Source organism: Rattus norvegicus, chromosome 12, assembly GCF_036323735.1.
Source record: "Rattus norvegicus strain BN/NHsdMcwi chromosome 12, GRCr8, whole genome shotgun sequence".
Lineage (NCBI taxonomy): Eukaryota > Metazoa > Chordata > Mammalia > Rodentia > Muridae > Rattus > Rattus norvegicus.
Genome location: NC_086030.1, coordinates 38,684,884 through 38,710,668, shown reverse-complemented (window position 1 = coordinate 38,710,668; position 25,785 = coordinate 38,684,884). Strand labels below are relative to the sequence as shown.

The following is a 25,785-nucleotide window of genomic DNA, read 5'->3' as shown; positions in this document are numbered from 1 at the left end:
TTCCTAAACAGGGTCTCCTTTATTTCTGGAAGGGAGGGCTTTTGCCTGGAACTCACTATGTAGCCCCAGCTGTCCCAAACTTGCAGCGATCCTCCTGCCTGTGTCTCTTAAGTGGAGGAGTTCTAGGCATGAGCCGCCACGCCCAGCTCATTGTGTCCTTACCCAGGCCGACCCTCCCTTCTTCAGGGTTTAGGAGCACAGAGAGGAGCAGGAAGGAACACAATCCCGTTGCCTCCATGCTCCTGGCTTTATGTCCTTTGGGCAACACGTTCTCAGGGGCAGCTCACTGTCCCCTCTGACAGCCTAGAAAGGCTTTTCCATGAGAGCTTCTAGCCAGCTGCTTCCATTTATCAGTTTAGTGGTCGCAATTACATACTCTGTGCCTCCGTCTTCCAGCTGGGAGAGAAAACGCAGGGCTGCGATTTCAGCAAAGGTGACGCCCCCGAGGAAAAACACCAGTGTGACTCTGTTTTCTCCTGGCTGGCCTAAAATGTAAACATTTCAGAATTCAAATGTACATAAGACTGCTGCCTCTCAAAGCTTTTTTTCATTTAAAAGGATATAAAGGGGCTGGAGAGAAGGCTGAGTGGCTCAGATGTAAATTGTTCCTCTAGAGGAGCTGAATTGAATTTCTTTTTTTTTTTTTTTTTTTTGGTTCTTTTTTTTCGGAGCTGGGGACCGAACCCCAGGCCTTGCGCTTCCTAGGTAAGCGCTCTACCACTGAGCTAAATCTCCAGCCCCTGAATTGAATTTCTTAGACCCACAACAGGCAGCTCACAGCTGCCTGTAACTCTAGCTAAAGCAGATGCCTCCGACCTCCCCAGACACAGACATGCGCGCGCGCACGCACACACACACACACACACACACACACACACACACACACACACACACACACTGATCATAGAAATATTTTAAAAACAGAAAAAGAATAAAAAGGCCAAGTGCATGTTGGGGCAGCCAGTTCATCTGAGGCCCTGGAATGCCAATGTTGACCTTACCACTCTGAGTCCTCGGTCTCAGAGCAGAGTGTAGGCTGCCTTCCCCAAGGGCAGAGCACAGCTTGGGGCTTACAGTGTATGTTACAAATGTCTTTTGCAAAGCATGTGCACAACAGTAAGTCACATAATCAGCACGCTGACTGTGGGTGGGTGATGAAACTTACGTTTCTTCTGCAGCCCGGTGGGCAGTGGCTGCCTTTCTTCAAAGTGGGGCCCTGGGAGAATGCGGAGAACCTCCTCGATGCTCCTCCAACCTGGCCGAGAAAGGAGCTGGGCGAGTCGCACGCTGAGTGGTGCGTAACCACTGTACACGTAGGATATGTCTGTGGGGTTCTGCCAACAGATAAAGAAGACAACACAGGACTGAGAGTCACCTCTGGTCGTTTGCTAACTGAAGTTATAAGATGGGAGACAGAAACTCACATTATGCCTTCCTGTGTCTTGCTCCAATCCACTCTTTACCCTTAGCACCCAGGGCTGCACTTCCTTTTTGAGTTTATGTTTATTTATGTGTACAGCATGTATCTGCCTGCATGTGTATGAATTTAACAATGCAGGGCCTTGCGGTTGGGGATTTAGCTCAGTGGTAGAGCGCTTGCCTAGCAAGCGCAAAGCCCTGGGTTCGGTTCCCAGCTCCAAAAAAAAAGAAAAAAGAAAAAAAAAAGATTAAAAAAAAAAAAACAATGCAGGGCCTTGAAGAATCCAGTGGGTGCTGGACTTACAGGGCCTTGTGAACCACATGATGTGGGTGCTGGGAATCAAACTTGCATCCACTGGAGGAGCAGCAAATGCTCTTATCCACCCAGCCTTCTCTCTAGCCTGCCTTCCCTTTCTTCATTTGTTTGTTTGAGACAGGATCCCACAATGGAGTTTAGGCCAGTCTCAAACTTAGCATGCTCCAGCCTCAGCTTCCGGAGTGCTGGGATTATAGGTGTGCACTTGGGACACTGAGACTGAAGGAGCAGGGATTCAAGGTCATTTGCTACACAGGGAGTTGGAGGCAAGCCTGGGCTACAGTGAGTAAGACCCGCCCTGTCCCCTGCCACACACACAAGGAGATCAGTGCAGAATGAATGTTTAGTATGTGTGAGGCCTGGGTTTAATTTCCTGGACCAATAAACAAGCAAGAACCTCTCACTATGTAGCAATTAAAAAGAACCAGAATGGGGCACCATGAAGGCTCTTAAGAGCCCTTGCTAGGCAGTAGGTGGGCTTGAGGGGAAGAAGAAGAGTGATGAGCTAACACACTGTCTATGTAACATACATGATGAGCTGACACACTGTCTATGTAACATACATGATGAGTTAACACACTGTCTATGCAACATACATGATGAGCTGACACACTGTCTATGTAACATACATGATGAGCTGACACACTGTCTATGTAACATACATGATGAGCTGACACACTGTCTATGTAACATACATGATGAGCTGACACACTGTCTATGTAACATACATGATGAGCTAACACACTGTCTATGCAACATACATGATGAGCTGACACACTGTCTATGTAACATACATGATGAGCTGACACACTGTCTATGTAAAAACATGATGAGCTGACACACTGTCTATGTAACATACATGATGAGCTAACACACTTCTATGTAACATACATGATGAGCTGACACACTGTCTATGTAAAAACATGATGAGCTGACACACTGTCTATGTAAAAACATGATGAGCTGACACTGTCTATGTAACATACATGATGAGCTGACACACTGTCTATGTAACATACATGATGAGCTGACACACTATCTATGTAACATACATACTGAGCAGCCTCCCACTAGTGATGAGTGTAAAGCCATGAGAAGCTCTGCAGGCCAAGAGCACAGCATGAGTAGCAATGTTGCTGGATACCTAGATGTCTCCTGGAGGGACTAAAACCTGGCCACGAGGGTTGCCTCGGTGAGAACAGGGCAGCTGTGGCAGGAGCTGCGTCCCTTCCCGGAGCACATGTACTGGATGTCCCTGATGTCCCCACACATCTCCTAGGGGCCTGTGTCCAGAAGCCTGTGGGTGCTGTGCCAGAACTCAGATGACTTCTGTTTGGGCTGGGGCAATGGGAGCTACCATGGGACAGCTGGAGAGTGGAGAGCAGCGTGGGCTTGACTTGGTTTGCCCTGCCCTCTGGTCTGTGACACACTTGGAGGCAAGAAGCCCTCAGCTGTACAGTTCTCTGGTTCATGACAAGTTTCTCTACATCCCTGTTCCCGGGTGGGTGAGATAGGCCTGGCTCCCTCCAGCTCCTGCTGCCCTGGCTTCTCAGCTGTGATGATGTGTGGGCTAGAACTGAGTGACAACGGTTGGTGAGCACTCCACACTGAATCACCTCTTGCCGGTCTGCTCTGTTCACACCTGTATTAACGTCTGCTCTGTTCACACCTGTATTAATGTCTGCTCTGTTCACACCTGTATTAATGTCAAACCACCCCAGCTGACAGCACTGTCTGCTGCTGAGACCTGATGGCTGCAGCACATGACTGCTTTTCAGAAGCACAGAGATGAGTCTTAGAAAGCAAAGAAGAGCTGGGAAGAAGGCTAAAAGAGTAAAGGGGCTTGCTGCCAAGCCCGGCAGGCTGAGTTCAAGCCCCAGAACTGACTCGGTAAAGGGAAGGAACCAATCCCTGCAAGTTGTACGCACATGCACACATGCACACATGCACACACCAAGACAATGAGAAAGACATTTGGCAGGTGAGCAGATGCACACATGAAGGCTGTCGTGGTGAACTAGCAGAGTGGAGCTTACTTGTTCATTGACATCGTCCATCCAGAGGCGTAATGTTTTCCGAATCGTTGGGTAGTTGTTTCTGCCCCCTGTCTGAGCCTTTAGCAGGCCGGCCTTCTCCAGGTTGTTCAGGGTCAGTATGTGCTCATAGCCGTAGGTCTGAAGCAGAAGGCATTTGGCAGGCAGTGATGTTAGGTCAGGAAAAGGGCTCCTGCAGACGTCCAAAGAGGAGCCCTAACAAATCAGTATGGTTTGTACCCCGGGGCTCGTTAGCAAGGTCAGGCACTGACTGTGGAGAGCGAGGGGACAGGGTAGAGGGCCACTCACGCTGAGACGCTTATTGACCTGCTCTGTTTCAGGCTTGATTTAAGATGTTTACTTTACAGTCCATGTTTATAAACCAACGTGAGCATTAAAGAAGTCATATCTCTGTATGGTACACACTTAGCTCTCAAAAGGCAGATGTGCACTGTTAAGACCTCTAGGCACACTTAATACTGAGATACTCAATAACAAAATATTGTACCTAGAATTTTATTCCTGTCTTTAAAAGAAACACGTATTAGCCAAGCCATGTAGAACCCCTCCCTCAGGTGTTTTGCAATCATTAGGTCAGCTCCCTTGCACTGCACGAGGCAGCCATTGCTACACCATTTGGCAGAAATGCTGACTACCTGGCCAAGGTCACAGGCAGTGAGAGCAGTGTGCATTCAGCCATGCTGACCCTGAAGCCCAGACTGATTCTGAAATCTGTGTACACAGACATCCTGTGTGCACAGGTAAATGGGAGTCGGAAGGAACCCAGGCGAACTGTGCGGCTGGGCGCGTCTGAGGCTGGGGAAGCTGGGTTTGCCTGCACTCCTGGAATCTTAGGGAAACTCTGTCCTTTGTGTAACTCAAAAAGGTGGAAACAAAAATGGGTAAAAACTATTGAGCGAATACTGAGCAGTGACAGGTAATGGCAAACAAATCCTGCCTGAGACACTCAAACAGGAGAACTGTCCCTCAGACAGGCTCTCACTAAACAACTCACGGAGACCCGCCTGCCTCTGCCTCCCGAGTGCTTGTGTGCGGCGTGCTGCCGGGTCATGGCAGAATTTTTGTTTGTTTGTTTTTTTTTTTCGTTTGTTTTGTTTTGTTTTGTTTTTTCAAGACAAGGCCTCTCTATGTAGTCCTGGCTGTCCTGGAGCTTGCTCTGTAGACCAGGCTGGCCTCGAACTTACAGAGATCCACCTGCCTCTGCCTCCTGAGCGCTCAGATTAAGGAGTTTGCCACCACTTCCTCACCAAACAACAGGTTTTACAAACAAAACAGGACAGTGTTCACACTAAACACCGGCTGTGAAAGGGATATTTTCCTACTTAGCAAATAAAGCGTCTTTGATTACTACCTGGAGAATTTCCCTTTTGTAGTAGTCCAGAACCTTCTGCTTGAGCCCACTGTTGCACACAGACTGGAGGCAAACCAATCTCAGGACCTTGATGAGCGGGTGCTTTTGGGCAATGCAGTCCTCGATGTAATTGTTGACCTAGAAATGACAGACACACAGACTGACTAGTCCACAGACTGAAAGTAACTTGAGGTGTCTTATATTCCCCAAGGCAGTATGTGGGAGAGTGGCTCATTTTCTCATTTTCCACCTGCTGAGGCTTGTCCCCTCGTCGCTGAGCCCCCAACCTGACACACAGGACCATAAGGTGGTGAGGACGTTGCTGGGCAACCAAATGTCCTGCTCAGACACATCTACCTCTGACTTGGCCTCCCTAAAACATCATTGATTTACCTCGAATAAAATGATAGGAATGCTTCTTAAAAACAGGAACCTTTGCAAAGTGAACAATTAACTTTAAAAAAAGACTTATTTATTGTATGTATGTGAGTACACTGTATCTGTCTTCAGACACACCAGAAGAGCACACCAGATCTCATTACAGATGGTTGTGAGCCACCATGTGGTTGCTGGAAATTGAACTCAGGACCTCTGGAAGAGCAGTCAGTGCTGTTAACCACAGAGCCATCTCTCCAGCCCAGATTTACTTATTTTTATTTATATGATCACACTGTAGCTGTCTTCAGACACACCAGAAGAGGGCATCAGATCTCATTATAGATGGTTGTGAGCCACCATGTGGTTGCTGGGATTTGAACTCAGGACCTCTGGAAGAGCAATCAGTGCTCTTAACCACTGAGCCATCTCTCCAGCCCCCAATTAACTATTTTTAATAGCGATATAATTTTGAAGAAATTATGTAACAGATTAAACAAACAAACAATGCAAGTCACCTTGGTTTTGTGTTTTGAGACAGGGTCTCCTGTAACCCAGGTTGGCCTCAAACTTGTTATGTAGTCAAAGCTGGCCTTAAATGCTTCCGTTGTTGTTGTTGTTGTTGTTGTTGTTGTTGTTTATTTCAGAGGGAGTACTGGTATATCAGACAGGTGCTCTCTTATGAATAACCTACACTCCCAGACCAAACACACACACAGACACACACACACACAGACACACACACACACCACACACAGACAGACAGACACACACACACACAGCACACACAGAGACAGACAGACAGACACACACACACAGCACACACCACACACACAGGCAGACAGACAGACACACACAGACAGACAGACACACACACACAGCACACACCACACACACAGGCAGACAGACAGACACACAGACAGACAGACACACACAGAGAGACAGACAGACAGACAGACAGACACACACACACACACACACACACACACACACACACACACAGCACAATGGATTGAAAGCCAGGTAGAATGACGCTCCTCTTTAATCTGAGCACTTAGGAGGCAGAGACAGGAGGATCTCTGAATTCAAGATCAGACTGGTCAAGTTCTCACCAGCCAGGGCTACCTAGTGAGTTTCTGTCTCAACACCACAGATACCACCACAAGGGAACAATTACCTGGCTCTAATCTCACAGTGACGCACGTCAGCTCTGGCGTGGAATGGCCCTACCTACCTTATCGGTGTCTATCCCGGACATGAACTCCTGCTCCACCGTCAACTTATCAAAGAAGTCTTCAGAAGCTAGAATGTAACCAGCAAATGTTTGACTTAGAAACCCAACAGGGTCAGCTGACTCGAGCGCTAAGCTTCCAGCGTGAGCAGGATTAGGAAATGAGGTGCACGGACCCCCGAAGGTGGAGACCCTGGGGCAAGCAGGAAGCACAGAGCACTGAGGGTTACACTTGCACACTGCTCCGTCCAGGTCAGGACTTGGCGGGAGCCTCAGTATCAGGGAGTACTCGCTTCCCCAGAGCATGGCCTCATGTCAGCTGGCCCCTGCCTGTGTCACCAGGAGACAAAGAACTAACTTTCCAGCACTCAAGTAAGATTCAAAGCATCTTCCTGACCCTTGGTGCTGAACAAGCTTCTGCATCCCTGAGTCAAATGGACTCCATCTTGTTAATATGCACCATGTGAGGAGGCTCTGTGACCATTCTCTAGAAGTTTTTACTCTTTTCTAAAGACAGGATCTCACAGTGTAGCCCAGGCTTGAATTCATAGCAATCCTTATCTTTTGGCTGTGTGTGTGTGTGTGTGTGTGTGTGTGTGTGTGTGTGTGTGTGTGTGCGCGCGCGCACGCGCGCGCCCACCCCGTAAGAGGTCTTCAGATCCCCTGGAGATGGAGTTAAAGGCTGCTGTGTAGAGAAAGCAGTCCTTACTTATAACACTGAACCATCTCTGCAGAATGGCTCCTGGCTGTCTGTCTGTTTTGTGTATTTTGCTTGTTGTGTGGTTGGTGCTCAGACAAGGTTTCTCTGTATAGCCCTGGCTAGCCTGGAACTCTGTAGCCCAGGCCGGCCTCAAACTCACAGAGATTCACCTCTGCCTCCTGACCACTGGGATTAAAGGTGTGGGCCACCACACCTGGCTTAGTTTGTTTCTAGGGTAATGTTTGACGTAGCCCACCCCGACTGGCCCTGAACTCACGAATATAAACTGAAAGTGACTTTGGACTTGAGATCCTCTGGCCTTCAATGCCCCCAGCACTGGCACTACAGACACTTGCTGCCACGTGAGGTGAGCCCTCTAGTGTCCAAGCTTTTTCCCAGTCCGTTTTCTTTCTTGCTTGAGTCTCACAATGCAGCTCAAGCTGTCCTTGAACCTGTGGTTTTCCTGCCTCAGTCTCCCAGATGCTATCTAGTGTTACAAGGGCTTTGCACAGTTCAAGGGGACCAAAACTAGAATCCCGTCAAAATCCCAGAGCATCACGTAGTTTTAATTAGATAATCCTTTTAATAGAAAAACATTACTAAGAACACAAACTGTTTCCTATCATTACCTGGATGAGTGCTTTTCTGTTATTCTAGATAACTTACCTTAAGATGAGTAAATGATAAATGTAACACTTTTAAAAGATTCCATTGTTATTCCCGTGTGTGTGGTCAGTGTGTTCGTGTTTGGGTGCGTGCAGCCGCCCTCAGAGGCTGGGGGATCCCCTGGAGTGGAGTTATAGGCAGCTGTGACCACCTGGTGCTGGGGGCTGGGAGCTGAACTAGGGTCTGCTAATGTTCTGAACCACAGGGCTGTTTCTTTAGCCCGGGCACACGTTCCTGTGAACATTCCTACACTTAGGTACAGTGGCACACACTTGTCACCCCGTCCCTGGGGAGGTACAGGTAAGGGGATGCCAGGTCATGCAAGTTCATGGCAGATCTGGCTGTACATCAAGTTTGGGGCCAATCTGGGTCCACGAGCCCCTGCCTAACAAAATCCATCCATTTACCGCAACTGGGACACAAGCACGATGCTAAGGTGGAACCGGCTGGGGGTGGATCAGTGGTCAAGCACTTGCTTCACATGCACAGTTTGATCCCTAACACCAAAACAATAAAATAAATACATAAAACCACAGCTGACCGCCCAGGGTCAGAACTACGATAAGGGGTACTTACTGGTGACGTCTTTGATTAACTCTGCAATTGAGGTGTGGTTGGCAAGCGACCCCCTGGCCGCCTGCATGTGGGGAAGCTGGGAGACGAATTGCTTGATCTCTCCAACCGTCTTAGCATTGTGTCGCTCCTGGAACAGAACAGGCGGCAGGGCCGTGAGGCAGGGGAGCAGCTCACAGGGTGTTTCATTGGCATCATCATGAAGAGGGAGTGCAAATCAAGCTAAACCCAGCTCTAAAATCACAGACAGGAGAGAAGTGAATGCGGTGCCGCTCAGTACGTGTGTGTGCGTGTGTGTGTGCGTGTGTGTGCGTGTGTGTCTGCGTGTGTGTGTGCATACATGGAAATGAAAGAACACTGTAGAAGTCCTGTCCTTCCCCCGTGGGTCCCATACTTAGCGGTACCGTACTTACTTTTCTCCTGTCTGTGATTGTTGGGTACCTACAAGCCCAGCCCTGTGCAGGGTGGAGACAGGAGGATTTAGGCTGGGGTTCGTGAGACACCCTGTAAGAAGGGAGTGAGGGAGAATGACAGCAGGACACTGACTGCTGGCCTCTGCACGCAGCAGAGCACCTACACGCCTACATATGAACACACCGCACACATACACAAAAATATTGAAGGTAGCTGAGGATACAGTGTGGTAGAATAGCACTGACTGAGCAGGAGTGGGACCTTGGGGTACCATATACACACACACACACACTCACACACACACACACTCATACACACAGAGTCATGCACACACACTCTCACACACAGTCACACACAGTCACACACAGTCACACACACTCATGCACACACACTCACACACACTCATACACACACTCACACACTCACACACTCATACACACTCATACATACTCACACACATACACACTCATACACACACTCATACATACTCACACACATACACACTCATATACACACTCACACACTCATACAAACATCCACATACACTCCCACACATTCTCTCTCTCTCTCTCTCTTTCTCTCTCTCTCTCTCTCACACACACACACACACACACACACACACACACACACACACACTGAAGTCAGGCATGCCAGTGCTGGCTTATAGCCCTTGGGAAGACAGGAGGACCAGAAGCTGAAGGTCACCCTTGGCCAGGAGACCATTTCAGAAATCAAAAATTGACAACAAAAATGTTCTGTGTAACTGAAACTAATCCCACTATTGATGAAAACTTATTTGGTGGGGGAAGGAGGGCCGGTAGAAACAGGGTCTCTCTGTGTGACAGCCCTGGCTGTCCTGGAACTCGCTCTGGAGACCAGGCTGCCCTTGAACTCAAAGATCCACCTGCCTCTGCCTCCCAAGTGCTAGGATTAAAGGTGTGCGCCACTGCTGCTGCCACCACCTGAAGAGAACATTTCAATAACGTCACCCAGAAGAGTCTCCAGAGATCTGGAGTTAATTATACCGATAGAATCCTGAGGAAAGACAGCATTACAGTCACAGATACAACAACAAAACACAAGGAGTGGTTTTCAAACTCTCCCAGTTTCTGTCTCGAGTCTAAACAGTTATTTTCAAAGTCTACAGAATCCCCGCATTTCAAAGCCAGCTCGACAAGAATGAACCGGTTAACGCAGAGGAGGCCAGAAGGTGGTAATGAAACTCTGGGCGCTGGGGATTTCGATCTCATTATCATTTCACACTTGTGGGGCTCCCCTGCCACTGCCATGCTGGCCAGACCTCAGCGGCACCCCAGGGCTGCACACCCTACCACAGAGGGCAGTGGGGAGAGAAGACTTCACAAAGGTCATGGACTTCTTAAAGAACACTGATGCTCTCACAGCCCACAAAGAGGAACACTTGGCACGGCACTGTCACTACAACCCTGAGGAGAAGTCTAAAAGCCAAGAAAGCCGAGGCTGGTGACGCAGCTCAGAGGTAAAGCACTGTGTAGTACGGTCAAGACTCTGAGTTCAATCCCCAGGACCAGAAAAATAAATAACAACATTTCTTAAAAAGAAAACCTTGGGTACCCTTGAATCTTCAGTATTAAGATGAGACAGGTATACTGCAGTCCAGATTTAAAGAAAAATATTTATTTTATTTTTAATTATGTGTACTTGCGTGTGTGTACTTGTGTGTGTGTGTGAGTGTGTGTGTGTGTGAGTGTGTGTGTCTGAGTGTCTGTCTGTCTGTCTGTCTGTCTATGTGTGGATTTCTCTGTGTGAGTTCAGGTATCAGAGGAGGCCTCAGATCCCCCGGGACTGGAGTTACGGGTGGTTGTGAGGCCCTCGGTGTGAGTGCAGGGATTTGAACTCCGGTCCTCTGCAAAAGCAGATCTCTCAACTGCTGAGCACACACCAGCCCTTGCCAAGCTGCTCAAACTGCCGACCACAGTCCACACAGGACCACGTAAATGAACATAGGGTCCAAAGCATTAGCTTCTGAACATACATGTCCAAACACTAACTAAAACACAGTTCTGGCAGTGCCTACTAAAGCCTCGGTACTGAACATGCAACGTGGGGCATCTGCAGGCCACGGGCACTGCTGTCCAGGGACGCTGCCTAAATCTGGCAGCCCAGAGTCAATGCTACCGCACACTGTGAACTGCGGTAATCTCACTATACGGAAGATTTCTGTTCTTAAAAAATACAACGGTTTAGTTACAGAAAACTTAGCATTTTCCTACAGGAATCCCAGGCCAGCCGGGACCACACAGTGAGACCCTGTCTGGGAGGAGAAAAAAAAAAAAAAAGATGATTTTCCAAACGCTCCTTAGGGACTCGGTATGTGATGCAGTTGGCAGTGTCCAGCACACAGGAAGCCCGACTTTAGTCCACAGCACTGCACAAACCAGCTGTAGTGTGCAGCCTGTGATCCCAGAGGGGTCAAGAATTCAAGGTCATAAAAGCTACATCCTGGCTACAAAGCATGTTTCAGGCCCCCTGGGCTACCACAGACCCTGTCTCAAAAACACCAAATAAATCAAAGTGACAGAAAAGTAACGCAAGTAACACTGCTGTTTGAGTTCAGTTCTTTCTTCCTCTTTTCCTTTCCTTTTTTTAAATCATTAAGTGGGGGCTGAGGAGACAGCTGTGGAGAGTGGATGCCGAGGGGGTACTGGGACGGGAGGTATCAGACGGGAGGTGTCGGGACGGGAGGTGTTGGGACGGGAGGTGTCGGGACGATAGGTATCGGATGGGAGGTGTCAGGATGGGAGTCTGACACCCAGAACCTATATAAAGAGCTGATGGTACAAGATGAGAAAATGGCTCAGACGTTGAGAACACTGAAGCTCGTACACAGGACCAGGGTTCAGTTCCTAGCACTCACTGGGTGCTCACTGCTCCAGGAGATCCAAGCCCTGTTCTGACTTCCAATGGCACGAGGCTTGGATGTGGTGTACAAACACACATGCAGGTCAGGCACTCATCTACATAAAAATAAATAAATCTAAAGGGGAAAAAAAGGGCAGTGGCATGCATTTGTACTCTCAGTGCTGGAGAAGGAGAGATGGTGGGGCTTGGGGATCCTGGAGCCTTGCTGGCCAGCAGCCTGTGCTGAAGGACTAGAGACCTTGTCTCAAAAACACAAAACAAAAAACAACACACATCCAAGGTAAGGAGCCGGGCAGTGGCGCCTTTAATTCCAGCACTCAGGAGGCAGAGGCAGTCAGACCTCTGAGTTCAAGGCCAGCCTGGTCTACAAAGTAAGTTCTAGGATAGCCGGGACTACAGAAAGAGACCTCATCTCAAAAACAAACAAACAAACAAACAAACAAACAAAACAAAAAACAAATCCCAATAGCTCCTGAGAAACATCACCTAAAGTAGGGTGATCTCTGGCTTCCATATGCACAAGTGGTACACGTGTACACACACACACACACACACACACACACACACACACACACACACACACACACACAGTTTGAGAACCTTTAATTTCCAAGGATGATTTTCTTTTCTTTCTCCACCTCTTTTTTTTTTGAGGCGAGGTCTCGCTTGCAGCCCTGGCTGGCCAGACACCCATCTGCCGCTGCTTCTCAAGCGCTGGATTAAAGTGGTGGCAGCCATGCCTGGTTCCATTATTTTGGAATGGCCCTAAACATACCCCTGCCATTCTGTGCTGTATATTATGTATATGTACTCACAATTATAAAATCAAAGTATCACCTCATTCTGAAAACAAAGCGAACAACACTGAAGGTGCCCTAGGTCCAGATTATCAAATATTCAGCCAAGATTCAATTCTTTACATAAAAGTCAGCAAGCATGGGGACCTCTCTAGCATGCAAATCTGCTCTTGTCTTTAATAGTTGGTAGACTGTGAGTGCATCAAGGGATTGTTTTCTAATAAGGTTCCTTCCGCCTTCTTAGTTTGGTTTAAACCTGATTACACACGGGGTTGGGGATTTAGCTCAGTGGTAGAGCACTTGCCTAGCAAGCTCAAGGCCCTGGGTTCGGTCCCCAGCTCTGAAAAAAAAAAAAAAAAAAAAAAAAAACCTGATTACACACTAAACATCTCAGGCAAACAGGAGTCTGAGCCGCAAAGCTCCTGTGTATGGCCAGGAGCATCCTTCCCTCAACATTCCCGGGCAGGATGGCCGACAGGATGGCTCGCCTCACCTCAAAGGCCGCGGAGATGATCTTCGCCTTCTTGCTGAGCACGGAGCCCACAGCGTTGAAGTTCTTGTCTCGGATCTCGGCATAGAGTTCCTCTGCGGAGTTGAGCTGAAGCTTCTTTGCCTCTGTGGGAAGGTCCTTCCCGCCACCACCGCCCTGCTTCTTGGGTGCAAATTTCTCTGGAGGTAACTTCACATAACCTGAGGTTGGAGGGAACAGACATTTGACTCAAATGCCTGGGCACAAAATTCCTCTTGCAACTCACTGCAGAACAGTAATGTGTTTGTGGTCAGCCACAAGCCCAGCAGTGACTCCTCCCCCGAGAGTGTTAGGAGACAAGGGCACTCAGCTCTGGGTCTTCATGTTCCAAGGCCCCTGCCCAGGCATGGCGGCTCTAATTGTCATTGTGGACAGAGAGAGGAACCACCGCAACAACGAGTTTCTGAAAAGGGATTTCACTGACATGGAGATGCCCCAGGTAGATCCTAGCACTCAGGAGGGCTGCTGTGAATCTGACACCAGCCTGCACCGTGCGGCAGCAAACAAGATAGAGAATTCCAGACTGTTCACGGTAAGTAATGAAAGGTGGTGAGGAGTCTGTACGAGCTGCATCATCTTGCTGGCTACATGATATTCATACTTTCTGACCCTTAAAAATTCCCTATTATGGAATCTGGGAAAGAAAGGTAACCTGACCTACAATAAAAGGTTATATTCGGGGTTGGGGATTTAGCTCAGTGGTAGAGCACTTGCCTAGCAAGCGCAAGGCCCTGGGTTCAGTCCCCAGCTCCGAAAAAAAAAAAAAAGAAAAAAAGAAAAAGAAAAAAAAAAGGTTATATGCGTAGGTGCTTTTAAGGTCATGAAAGTAAACAACACCAATAGGGCTAACCTACGTTAGGAAATAACTCCTTAACCCAGACACACTGGAAATTAGCATTCTATCCCGTGCGTGCCGAGGGAATGTTCATCACTATAAAAACCACACGTGAAGTTGAAGGCTGGCAAGAAGGCTCAGTGGATGCACCAGGTTCAACCGTACACCTCACGGGGTGGGTGGAAGAGCCAATGAACACGGCTGCCCTGTCCCTCACCTGTGGCCTTTAAGACAATCGGTACAATTTGATTTCCAATTTACTCTGAAAAATAAATTCTGCAAAGACAGAGAGACTTCCAAGAATGAATGCTATTGCTGGGGTTTGGGCTACAGCAGAGGCAGGCCAGAGCACTGGTGTGTGTGTGTGTGCGCGCGCGCATGTGCGCGCGCGTGTGTGTGTGCGTGTGTGCGTGTGTGTGTGTGTGTGTGTGTGTGTGTGTGTGTGTGTGTGTGGTGTTTCCTTTGCTCTGTTTGCCCAGTTTCTGAGCCTGTGAGTCCACGTGTGCGCTATCTCCTACCTCCTCCCACACAGCCATCCCAGGCCACCCCTCCACAGACCCTTCCTCATCCCTAACTCCAGCCCTCCTTTAACCACCTCCTGGGTGCACTCTGCAGAGGCTCACGCCAAGCTCTGATTGCCTTGGGCCATCCAGCACCCTGGAATGAACTCTTCTTCCAATAAGAATGAGGTTAGGACACCGTTTCGGGGAACAAGTTAAAAAAAAAAAAAGGAACAAGACCTACGAAGGTATCATTAAATCTCCTCATGGAGGGGCTGGAGAGATGGCTCAGAGGTTAAGAGCACTGCCTGCTCTTCCAGAGGTCCTGAGTTCAATTCCCAGCAACCACATGGTGGCTTACAACCATCTATAATCAGGTCTGGTGCCCTCTTCTGGCCTGCAGGCATACATGCAGGCAGAAAGCTGTATGACGTATACATAATAAATAAATAAATGTTAAAAAAAAAGTCTCTCATGGAAACACCTCTTCTCTACCCTCAGCTGCCACTGTCCTGTTGCCCAGCCTCACACTCACTGACTTGATAAAAAGTGCAGAACACAAATTTACCACTTTGGCTATCTTACAGTTAACAATCTGCAGGCGTTTAGGACAGTTTTAAGGCTGCAGCAGTCGGTTCTAGACATTTTCACCCCAAAAGGAACCGGCGGTAGCCCGCAGCCCACCTCCCAGGCTCTGTGGGGTTCACATCTTAAATATCTGCAGCTCTAGAATGTCAAGATGCCAGGGCCAAGAGAGACAGCAGGCCTGGGTGTGTGTGCATCGGTGTGTGTGTGTGTGTGTGTGTGTGTGTGTGTGCTTGACCATCCATGGAAAAGAACACCTTATCTAAAAGAGCTATCACCCCTGGCCACTGGCCACTAAGTGGGAGTGAGCTCTAGGGACTGCCGTAACATAGGTGTTTTTCATACGTGGCATAAATCAAGACTATTAATAATTCCTCACATTTTAAATGCTAACAGAATCAAATATTATGTTGGTCAAAACCAGACAAATGAAACATGCTGTGCCCTCGGGCCTAATCACCCCTTAATCCCTGATCTTCCAAGATTTCCACCCAGTAACCTGGACCTCCTGAGTAGTCACTGAGTTTCACTGTCTGCACACTTCAACTCAAGGCACACTAGTTGTCCCAGCTTCCTCATTTGCTGCTGTTTCTCTGCTCCTGAACATCTGTCTGTACATTACACTTCCTTTCAGACCCAGAAGCTCTCCTGTTCTCCATCAGCTAAAGGGGGCTGTGATGGCATGTGTGGCTAGCCTTGGCTCGTGCACAGCAGGCACAGCCGGCCAGCCTGAGTCAGCAGTGTGGTCATCAGATGACTAGCCTTAGGCCCACGAGACAAGTGGGCTGTGCTGACTCATATGCAAAGTAAAGTTTCTAAATAATCATTGGTCTGGGTATGGTGGTGACCAGGCTGGACTTCCAGCACTGGGGAGCTAAACCAAGAAGCCAGAGTTCATGGCCTGTCTGGCTAGAAAGCAAGACTTTGTATCAAAAATATAAAAATTCAGCAGCCAGTGAGAGGCCAATGGGTAAAGGTGCTGTGGCCAAGCCCGATGTCCTGAGTCCAGTCCCCAGAACCCTTTCTGTGGAAAGACAGAACCAACTCCTGAAAGCTGTCCTCTGACCTCCATGTATTTATGGTAGGTGCCCATGCACATGCATGTGCGCACACACACAATAAATAAACAATGTAGAGAAAACTCTAAATAAGGTAAGTGTGATCGAAATATATTATATACATGTACGAAACTGTCAAGAACAAATTAAGAATATCTTTTAAAGATAATAAATAAGGTTGTGGCATACACCTTTAATCTGAGTTCTTGGGGGACAGAGGCCAGCCTGGTCCACACAGTGAGACTTGGTCTCAAAATAAATAAATAAGCACAAGGTAACCATAACATTAAGGAGGCAAAGGCCAGCCTGAGCTATGGCAGACTCCATGTTAGCCTGGGCTATGAACACTCTGCTTCAAAACACAAGGGCAGGGGGTTGAGGGGAGGAAAAGAAAAACAGAACCCCTGGACATTCAAACAACACTCGAGACGTAAAGCCCCGGCCTCCACACAGCCGATGCTTTATCCGAACAGCGACCAGAGAAATCGCACGTGGCAGCCACTCACTGTTCTGAATGCCGTAAATCTCGTCGATGAGTCCTTCGTACGTGAGCTGGGAGGCGAGCGGCGTCAGCAGATCCACGTTGCGATCAAGCAGCAAGAGGTTATCAAACACGGGGAACACTGAGTTTTGGCTGCCTGTAAACTCCCTTTTCATCCTGACCATCATATTGGCCACTTGCTGGAAACAAAACATGGGGTGAGGTGAAGACTCCTGGGACCTGGCAGAGTTTAAGACTGTGCTACAGAGAAAACAACAATCCAAAGGTGAAAAACAGAAAAGCAGCCAGGGCCAGACGGATAATGAAATAAACGGCTAACAGAAAGTGCCTACAGTGAACCGCCATCAGACGCGGTATCGGACACAGCCAGTGCCTGCGACACAAGGCAGCTAGTTATGTACTGCTAGCTCTAAGGATGGGGCAGGAGCCTGCCCTGATCTGATGTTCCCAAGAGAAACACAGGTACCTATGAGCTCTGGCCATAGCTTCTGTTTGTTTGTTTGTTTGTTTGGTTGGTTGGTTGGTTCTTTTTTTTCGGAGCTGGGGACCAAACCCAGGGCCTTGTGCTTCCTAGGCAAGCGCTCTACCACTGAGCTAAATCCCCAACCCCCTGTTTGTTTGTTTATTAAGATCTAGTTATTTTTAGGCAGGAGAGATGGCTTAGTGGTTAAGAGCACTCACTGTTCTTGCAGATAGCCTAAGTTCAATTCCCAGCCCCACCTCTGGTAGCTTACGACTACTGTAAGTCCAGTAAAAACAGACCCATCTACACTCTCTGCGCCCTGTGGTTACCTGCACATAACCTCAAAGATGCACAGAACGAAAAGGAATTTAAATATTTAGCTATGGGGTTGGGGATTTAGCTCAGTGGTAGAGCGCTTGCCTAGGAAGTGCAAGGCCCTGGGTTCAGTCCCCAGCTCCGAAAAAAAGAACCAAAAAAAAAAAAAATTTAGCTATTTTTGTTTACATGTATACATCTGTCTGGGAGTGGCTTTGTGCATATGAGTTCAGTGTCCAACTTTTTTTTTAATACACTTTTTAAAAATTTACATACATACACTGTAACTGTCTTCAGACACACCAGAAGAGGGCATCAAAGCCCATTACAGAGATTACAGATGGTTGTGAGCCACCATGCGGTTGCCGGGAATTGAACTCAGGACCTCTGGAAGAGCAGTCGGTGCTCCTAAACACTGAGCCATCTCTCCAGCCCCCTGACCATTGGTTTTAAGAGGGCACCATGTGCCCTGAGTCTGGAATTACAAGTGGCTGTTGCCAGATGTGGGGGCTGGGAACTGAACTTGGGTCCTTTGGGAGAGCAGGGTGAATCACTATCTCCAGCCCCTGGACATAGCTTCTGTCCACAGATCAATACGAAACCTCGTGTCTTGTTTTGTGTTTAGTCAGCTGATACGTTACTGAAGGCTGGGCGGTGGTGACACACACCTATAACCCCAGCACTCAGGAGGTGGAGGCAGGCGATCTCTGAGTTTGAGGCCAGCCTGGTCTACAGAGGGAGTTCCAGGATAGCGAGGGCTACACAGGGAAACCGTGTCTTGAAAAACCATTTGTTCATACAGGACTCACAGCCAAGAGCTCTGTGACTTTGGCCTGGACGAAACTTACCTAAGTCACACTACACACCTGCGCCATGATCAGAACACATCTAAATGGCAAAGCCACCAAGTGAGTGCACAGGTGGCCTTGGTCACCTCTGGGGACATCTCACGGTGAGCATGTTCCCAAAGCCCTGTGAGTACTGACCAGTGAGTGACTGTGAAAGTCCTCGACACAGATGCATGGGTAACGAGGTCTCAACGTGGATGCACGAGAGGTAAGGGGGTCAGTGTGTCTCTCAAGTGTCCCCCTTTCACCCCTGTTTTGGATAAAGCCAGGAGACAGAAGGTTCTCACCCGAGCACACTCTCCTTTCCCAAAGATCTGGGGGATAGTTCCATACAGCGCCTGCAGGGTCATCAGCCCCTTGGCTGCGTGGTACAGGCTTGTCTGGTCGCCTTCAAGGTAGCATTCCTGTGGAGACAAAGTCTGCTACTGTGGACCGCCATCATCAACCGTTTTACTATCACCATCCATTTACAAGTCAAATGGGCTACCCTGGGCTACATGACGCCCCATTTGAGACAAGCAAAAGAAAAACATGAAGGGGGAAGAGCCAAAATGGTTCTCTCCTGTAGACCAGTTCTGGTGGCACGCATCATTAGTCCCAGAACTCAGGAGGAGAGGAGGGCAGATCTCTGTGTTCAAGGCCAGCCTGGGCTACACAGCACCTCAAGCCAGCCAAGGATACATAGTGAAACCTTGTCTCAAAGAAAAGAAAGGCACCTTTTGTCCCAACGTCCCACTGCTAGTACCTGGTGTCTCCTCAGTATCTGACGCCAGGAGCAGGACAGCTGTGAGGCCCAGGGGCACAGTGGCTGGGGTGGGGAGTGTTAGGGAGCCGCACAATGGGGCTGTTTTAGCAAACACACCACAGGCAGCCTTCACACTGGCAGCCTTGTCCCTGACTTGTCTAGGACTGACGTTTATAACTTTTTCCCAGCACAACAGCCCGGGACAAGGATGCCACGAGACGTGTGTTCTGGAATATTCCCACAGCAGAGAGTGACAAGCCGTGTCTCCCCCCATCTTACAAAGCTGTATTGCTACAACGACTCTCCTGCAATGCTAGCTTTCAAGAGGAGTTCCAAGCTAATGAGAGGGGTCCATTTTGTCTTGTTTTTCAAGACAAAGTTTTTCTGGCTGTCCTGGACCTCCCTCTGCAGACCAGGCTGGCCTCAAAATCAGATCCACCTGTCTCTGCCTCCTGAGCGCTGGGATTAAAGGAGTTTGCCGTTAACGCTGGCATGGCCTGTTTTTTCTTCTGTTTGGGTGGGTCTGGGAATCAAACCGAGGGCCTTGAGCACACTGTTCCACTTCTACACCCTCAGTAACAACAGATTGAACCCTGAATGGTGAGCATACTGACCACTCACTGGAAACAGAACACTGGATCGGCTGGGGCCCGGTCGATCACAACAGTCAGTGAGGGAACCCTACACAGTAGCGGCCCACTCCTGCCACAGGGAATCCCACATGGCATTTCAGGCTACAGGGACATTTTAGGATAAATGCTGCTACACATTAATATTTAAAAGTTCATATTTTGGGCCCCAAACTCGCTCACCCACACATGCAGAAACACTTGTGCATATATATTCATGCAGACAAAATACTGTAACACATAAAAGAGCAGTCATGAAAAGAATCAAGAACAAAGGAAAAAGATCCTTAAAAATAAAACAAAAAAACGAGTGGATTTTACAGTGTGCGGATGACATTAAAGCTAACGTATTATATAAAGAATTTCCTAGAAAACAAAACATGGGCACTGGCCCGGTGTGGTAAGAAACATCTACACTTCCAGATGGGAATTAGAAGCAGGAGGATCAGGAGTTCAAGGCCAGTCTGGGCTACGTGAGACCTTGTCCTAAAATAGCAAAACAGACTTGATTCAAATATACTGTAGTCATGAATAAATACTAAGCAAGATATTAAAATCAGGGCTGGAGAGATAGCCCAGAAGTTAAGAGCACTGACTGCTCTTCCAGAGGTCCTGACTTCCATTCCCAGCAACCACATGGTGGCTCACAACCATCTGTAAAGGGATCTGATGCCCTCTTCTGGTGTGTCTGAAGACAGCGACAATGTACTTATATAAATAAGATAAATGAATCTTTAAAAAAAATGTATTTAAAAAAAAGATATTAAAAACAAATGAAAGGAACAATGGGGGCCAGTGTGCCCGTAAGCTGAGCACTCAGCAAGCTGAGGTAGAGGACGGCAAGGAAGGTGACCACGAACTATAGAGCAATGCCATAGAGCAATGCCATAGAGCAATGCCATAGAGCAATGCCATGCCTTTAAGGAGTGGGGTAGGCTGGGGAGGAGCTGTCTGGAGAGAAGGCTCAGTTGAGAGCTCTTGCTGTGTAAGCCTAAGTACCTAGGTTCAAATCTGCGTGTGCACACACATGCACTCACACACTCGAATATACACTCACAGAGCCAGGTACAGTTGAACAGGCACTTGTGTACCCCAGAGCTAGGGAAGCACAGGTGAGGACACACGTGTGCACAAACACACACGCACATGCACACACACACACACACACACACACTCATGCACACATACTCTCACATACACAATCACACACACATGAACACACAGCCAGGTGTGGTTGAACAGGCACTTGTGTAACCACAGGAGTGGACGTCATGTCTGAAGCTGTTGGTCACCTTGTCTCAAGAGAACAAGGTGGAGAGTGACAGTTCAGGACGATCTCTTTTGCACACACACATGACAAATACACAAAAAGGGAAGAGAAGGAGGAAGAAGAACTGGGTAGAAAACCACAAGCAAGCAATTTGCCGAGGAGACGGCATCCAACAGGAGTACACATGGGCCTCCCCTCCACAGAGACCACGGATGCAAATGTAAGCAGGAGGGAGACACTTCCAGCAATGAACCCAACAAAATAAAAGTCTGTGGGGTTGTCCTAGTGGAGCTCAGCTTTAACCCCAGCACTTGGGGGGCAAAAGGAGGTGAATCTCTGAGTTCCAGACTAGCCAGGTCCACACAGTGAGAACTTGTCTTTAAAAACACATAAAAGAGGGGTTGGGGATTTAGCTCAGTGGTACAGCGCTTACCTAGGAAGCGCAAGGCCCTGGGTTCGGTCCCCAGCTCCGAAAAAAAGAACCAAAAAAAAAAAAAAAAAAAAAAAAAAACACATAAAAGTTTGATGTTAAGAAAATGTCAAACTTACTTTGAAAGCGCTCTCTGACTCCATGGATAAGAGGTCCCCATCAAATGGAATGAGATCTAAACTGTACTCCTCTCGATAAATAAAGGATCCCAACACACCCAGGTCCTTCAGCCTTTGCTCACACAGTAGGCTCCGACGAGGCACAAACAAAATATGGAAATCCCTGGTAGGGCCACGCCTGTCCTCACTGCAAAGGAAATAACCATGATCGGCTTATATGCTCCTCAGGTCAGAAACTGCTTTTCTAAGGCATCCACGTGATCTGGCAGGCACCAAACAAATGCTGCTTACGTAGGCACACGAAGACAGACTCTCAAGGGGCTACAGGGATGGCTCAGAGGGCAAGAACACTGGCTGCTCTTCCGAGGACACCAGTTTGTTTCCCAGGCCCCACATGCAACTCTTAACTGTGTACAATTCCAGTTCCAGGGTATCCAGCGCCCTCTTCTGGCTGCCAGAGGCACCACAGCGCACGCGCGCGCGCGCGCGCGCACACACACACACACACACACACACACAATCTTTTAACAGCACATCTGTGTTTTTTTTTTGGTTCTCTTTTTTCGGAGCTGGGGACCAAACCCAGGGCCTTGCGCTTCCTAGGTAAGCGCTCTACCACTGAGCTAAATCCCCAGCCCCCATCTGTGTTTTTTTTAAAACAAATGCCTCTTTAACCAAACCAGTTTAACACAAAGTCTTGTACTAAATGAGAACTCCCATTCCCTACTCTCCTTGTTTGCGGACTTCCAAGAGCAGCCATACACAGTCAAGGTTTTCGGGGGCCCCATCATACCAGAGAGTGGTCTGTGTGCTACCAGCTTCCGTTACAGAGTGGATTCCTAACTTACTTGACTCCACAGTTCTTGTTTGCTTATGAAACTCAAACACACGACCACTGGCATTTTGAAAACAGTAGCCATCGGAGGTTTTCGTGCGGTGTTTTTAAGGCAGGGTTCTCTCTGCTGACACAGGTTGGAAGTTTTAGCCATCCTCAGAGAGTGAAGTTATTTCGCTCCAGCTATTCAGAGCACTCTCGAAAGTCTCCCACCCCGCCCCTCGTGTTCTGCCAGGTCTGCTCCCACTCTTCCTCTAATGGCTATCCAACACTCTGACAAGAGGGTGTGCAGAGGCGAAGGGACTCGGAACATTAAAGCCATTATAAAGACAACTGGGCAGGAAGTGTTCAGCAGCGGGAAGCACCTGGGACCGCCACAGGAGAATAGAACCCATTCCTACCAGTTTTCTTCTGACCTCCACACAGGCACACACCATTCTTCCAAAACAAACAAACAAACAAACAAACAAACAAACAAACGTTAAAAAAAAACTTTTTAAAGCCCAACATTTTTTGAACCACAAAGCTCTGAGGTACCTGAGTACGTTCTCGGCAATCATATCCATTAATTCTAGCCTGGGTCTGACCAAAAAAATGATATTCTTGACATCAGCCGCTGGCAAACGACTTCCTTTGAGGGTGAACATTTTTTCCACTTCATGTTCCTAGAGAATCACACACAAAAGACTAGTAAAAACCCTGACCTCTGTCTTCTTCAGATTTGTAAAGAATTCACAGTCCCAACCAAACCAAACTTGAAGGACCAAGCTGCAAGATAAAGTCTTGTTTCTGCATCCGCAGGCCAACCATTCTGACACAGTAGACCTTCAAAGGCACCATGGCATGGTCGCACAAGACGGTGCTTGTGTGCAAAATGGTTTTGCTTCTTTGTGTGTGTGTGTGTGTGTGTGTGCGTGTCATGCCAGACATCAATTTCAGCACCTTGTGCATACTGGGCAAGCACACAACCACTTCACTGCACCCTTTATGCAGAACGGTAGTCATGAATTAAATCAGTGTTTGTACAGCTCAGATAGAACTTTGCAAGTGACTATTCAGGAAGTTATGTCAGAAGCCCACCACCAATACTAGGTTCGATTAATTATTAATTCGTGGACAAATCTCATATGTCGTTATTACCTTTAGTAGTGAGTACTGTGCAATCAGTCCAAATGGTCCTGTTAAGTATTCATCCCACACTATTGCCTGCAAGAGGGGAGAAACACTCAGAAAATCCAACAACAGCAACAGAAACGGCAGTCATCATCGGTAAGAATATCTTTGTATAAGGCTTATTTTTCCCTGCCCCACGGCCACTTCATTTTAATTATGAGTAGTTGGACATGTCTGTGCTTGGGTGCAGTTCCCCCTCAGAGGCCAAACCCGTCAGATCTCCATGGATTTGTAGCTACAAGCGGTTGTCAGTGGCCCACTGTTAGTGGAAACTGAACTGGACTCCTCTAGAAGAGCAACACTCCCTCCTCACCGCTAAGTCACCTTTCCGGTTCCAAGGAATATTATATTAACATAATAATATTAATACTCTCCTAAAAGTGGGAGTTAAGATTTTTACAGGTTCTGATCACATTCATAGTCTAAGGATTAAAAAAAAAATCTTTCATGAAGGTGAGGATTTGATGAGACTGGCGTCAGAGATCCCTCCTTCCTCCAGGAGAAACACTTTGTAAAACCATAATACAATAACCACAGACATCATACCGGTCTACACAATCTATTATATCTATCTGATTTCTGCATCATTTTCGGTTTAATATTGTCCCCTGTGATTTAATCTGCCTTTGTGACTCAATGGCCTCAGGCAACCACCTGAGTTGGAGTTATATTTCCAAAACTGATTCTTAAAGTGCCTCTGTTTTTTTTGTTTGTTTTTGTTTTTTGTTTTTCTCTTCAGATTAGAACTTCCCATTCCCTGTACGGGGATGGGGTATAATTAATAAATCTCAGAAAAGAGAGGGGGGAAAATGCTTAAAAGCAAACCTCCCAGCAAACGGTGGCTCATGTCTGTGATCCCAGCACTGGGTAGGCTGAGACAGGAGAAAGGAGGAGAGCTGGCAGTCAACCTGGGTTACACAACCAGGAACAGTCTATACTGCCAGAATTGGCTCAAAAATACGATGGAGGAGCCGTGCACACTCCTTTAATTCCAGCACTCAGAGGCAGTGGCAGGTGCAACTCGCTGAGTTCAAGGCCAGCCAGGGCTACACAGCGATACCCCATCTCAAACTGATAGGAAAAAAAAAAAAGGAAGCAAATTCTATGAAGTCCCGGAGCCAGCCTCCCTTGTAAGCTGGGTGCTTTAAGAGATAAAATGACCCATGTTGAAAACCAAGTTAAAGTTTGGAGTAACACCTCCTCTTTCACAACCTGTGTGCAGAGGGCTGTGGGCGTGGTTGCTTCCAGACAGGAAAGGACTATATTGTCGCAGATGGGAGAGCGCAGGGCTGGGGGACCCTGAGCGGGCTCTGCTGTGCAGCTGCTGGGTCGCCCCCAGGGCCTCGCACAGTTCCCCCGGGCAGGGCACGGCGGCGCCGAGCCCCGTCACTCACCTTGCTCCCAGCGCACTTGTCCAGAAACTCGCGCAGCTCCCGACGCACCGCCTCGCGCAGCACGTTCAGGTTCACTCGCCCGTATGACAGGTGAGCCGCCATCTTGCTCCACCACCCGCATTTCCCAGGCGGGGCCCACGGTCACGTGACGGACCGTTCACGTGACCTGAGTCGCTGACGCACCTTTAACGCGAACAGTGAATTTCAGCCGGCTTCCTTCAAGGTCCTAGTGCGCATGCGAGGAGTCTCCTCCCACCCCCGCCCCTTCCTGTAGTAGTTTCCCACCTTGCCTAGGAATGATGTGCAATGAAAACTGCGTCTTGAGGATGAAAATTAGATGTTGTGTGTCGCGTTTAAAAGCACCACCCTTGGGCTGGAAAGATGGCTCAGTGGTTAAGAGCACTGACTGCTCTACCAGGGTTCCTGAGTTCAATTCCCAGCAACCCCATGGTGGCTCGCAGCCATCTCTAATGGGAGCTGATGCCCTCTTCTGGTGTGTCTGAAGACAGTGACAGAGTACTCACATACATGAATAAATCTTAAAAACAAACAAAGAAACAAACAAACAAAGCACCACCCATCTGTCTTCGCAACTAAAATACTGGTGTAAAGTGGTGATTGAGGCCAAACTACAAAATGCACCTTACTACTACACCACAGTAAGTGGTTTAATCTCAGAGCAGGCTTATCTCTGCAAGTTCAAGGCCAACCTGGTTAACACAGCGAGTTCCAAGACAACCAGGGCTACACAGTGAGAC

At 48.2% G+C, this 25,785-nt stretch overlaps 1 protein-coding gene across 3 annotated transcripts; it reads right to left on the bottom strand.

Annotated features, from left to right (window-relative positions):
* Vps33a (VPS33A core subunit of CORVET and HOPS complexes) lies at nt 1-25,185 on the bottom strand. Of its 3 annotated transcripts, NM_022961.3 has the most exon segments (13): nt 1-485; nt 1,166-1,334; nt 3,772-3,909; nt 5,141-5,278; nt 6,750-6,817; nt 8,689-8,815; nt 13,291-13,487; nt 16,811-16,985; nt 18,720-18,836; nt 21,626-21,812; nt 22,998-23,125; nt 23,601-23,666; nt 25,028-25,145. In NM_022961.3, coding segments are annotated over 13 exon segments (1,794 nt in total). In that variant the 5' UTR covers nt 25,130-25,145; the 3' UTR covers nt 1-303.
* Between the last annotated feature and the right edge of the window lie 600 nt (nt 25,186-25,785).

Excerpts from the sequence above, each read along its gene's own strand:
- Vps33a (XM_039089725.2), bottom strand. The coding sequence starts at position 25,129 with ATGGCGGCTCACCTGTCATACGGGCGAGTGAACCTGAACGTGCTGCGC. Across the intron at positions 16,986-18,719 it reads GGAAAGGAGAGTGTGCTCGG|CAAGTGGCCAATATGATGGT; the intron begins GTGAGAACCTTC and ends TTTTGTTTCCAG. Across the intron at positions 13,488-16,810 it reads GATTTACGGCATTCAGAACA|GTTATGTGAAGTTACCTCCA; the intron begins GTGAGTGGCTGC and ends CTCCAACCTCAG.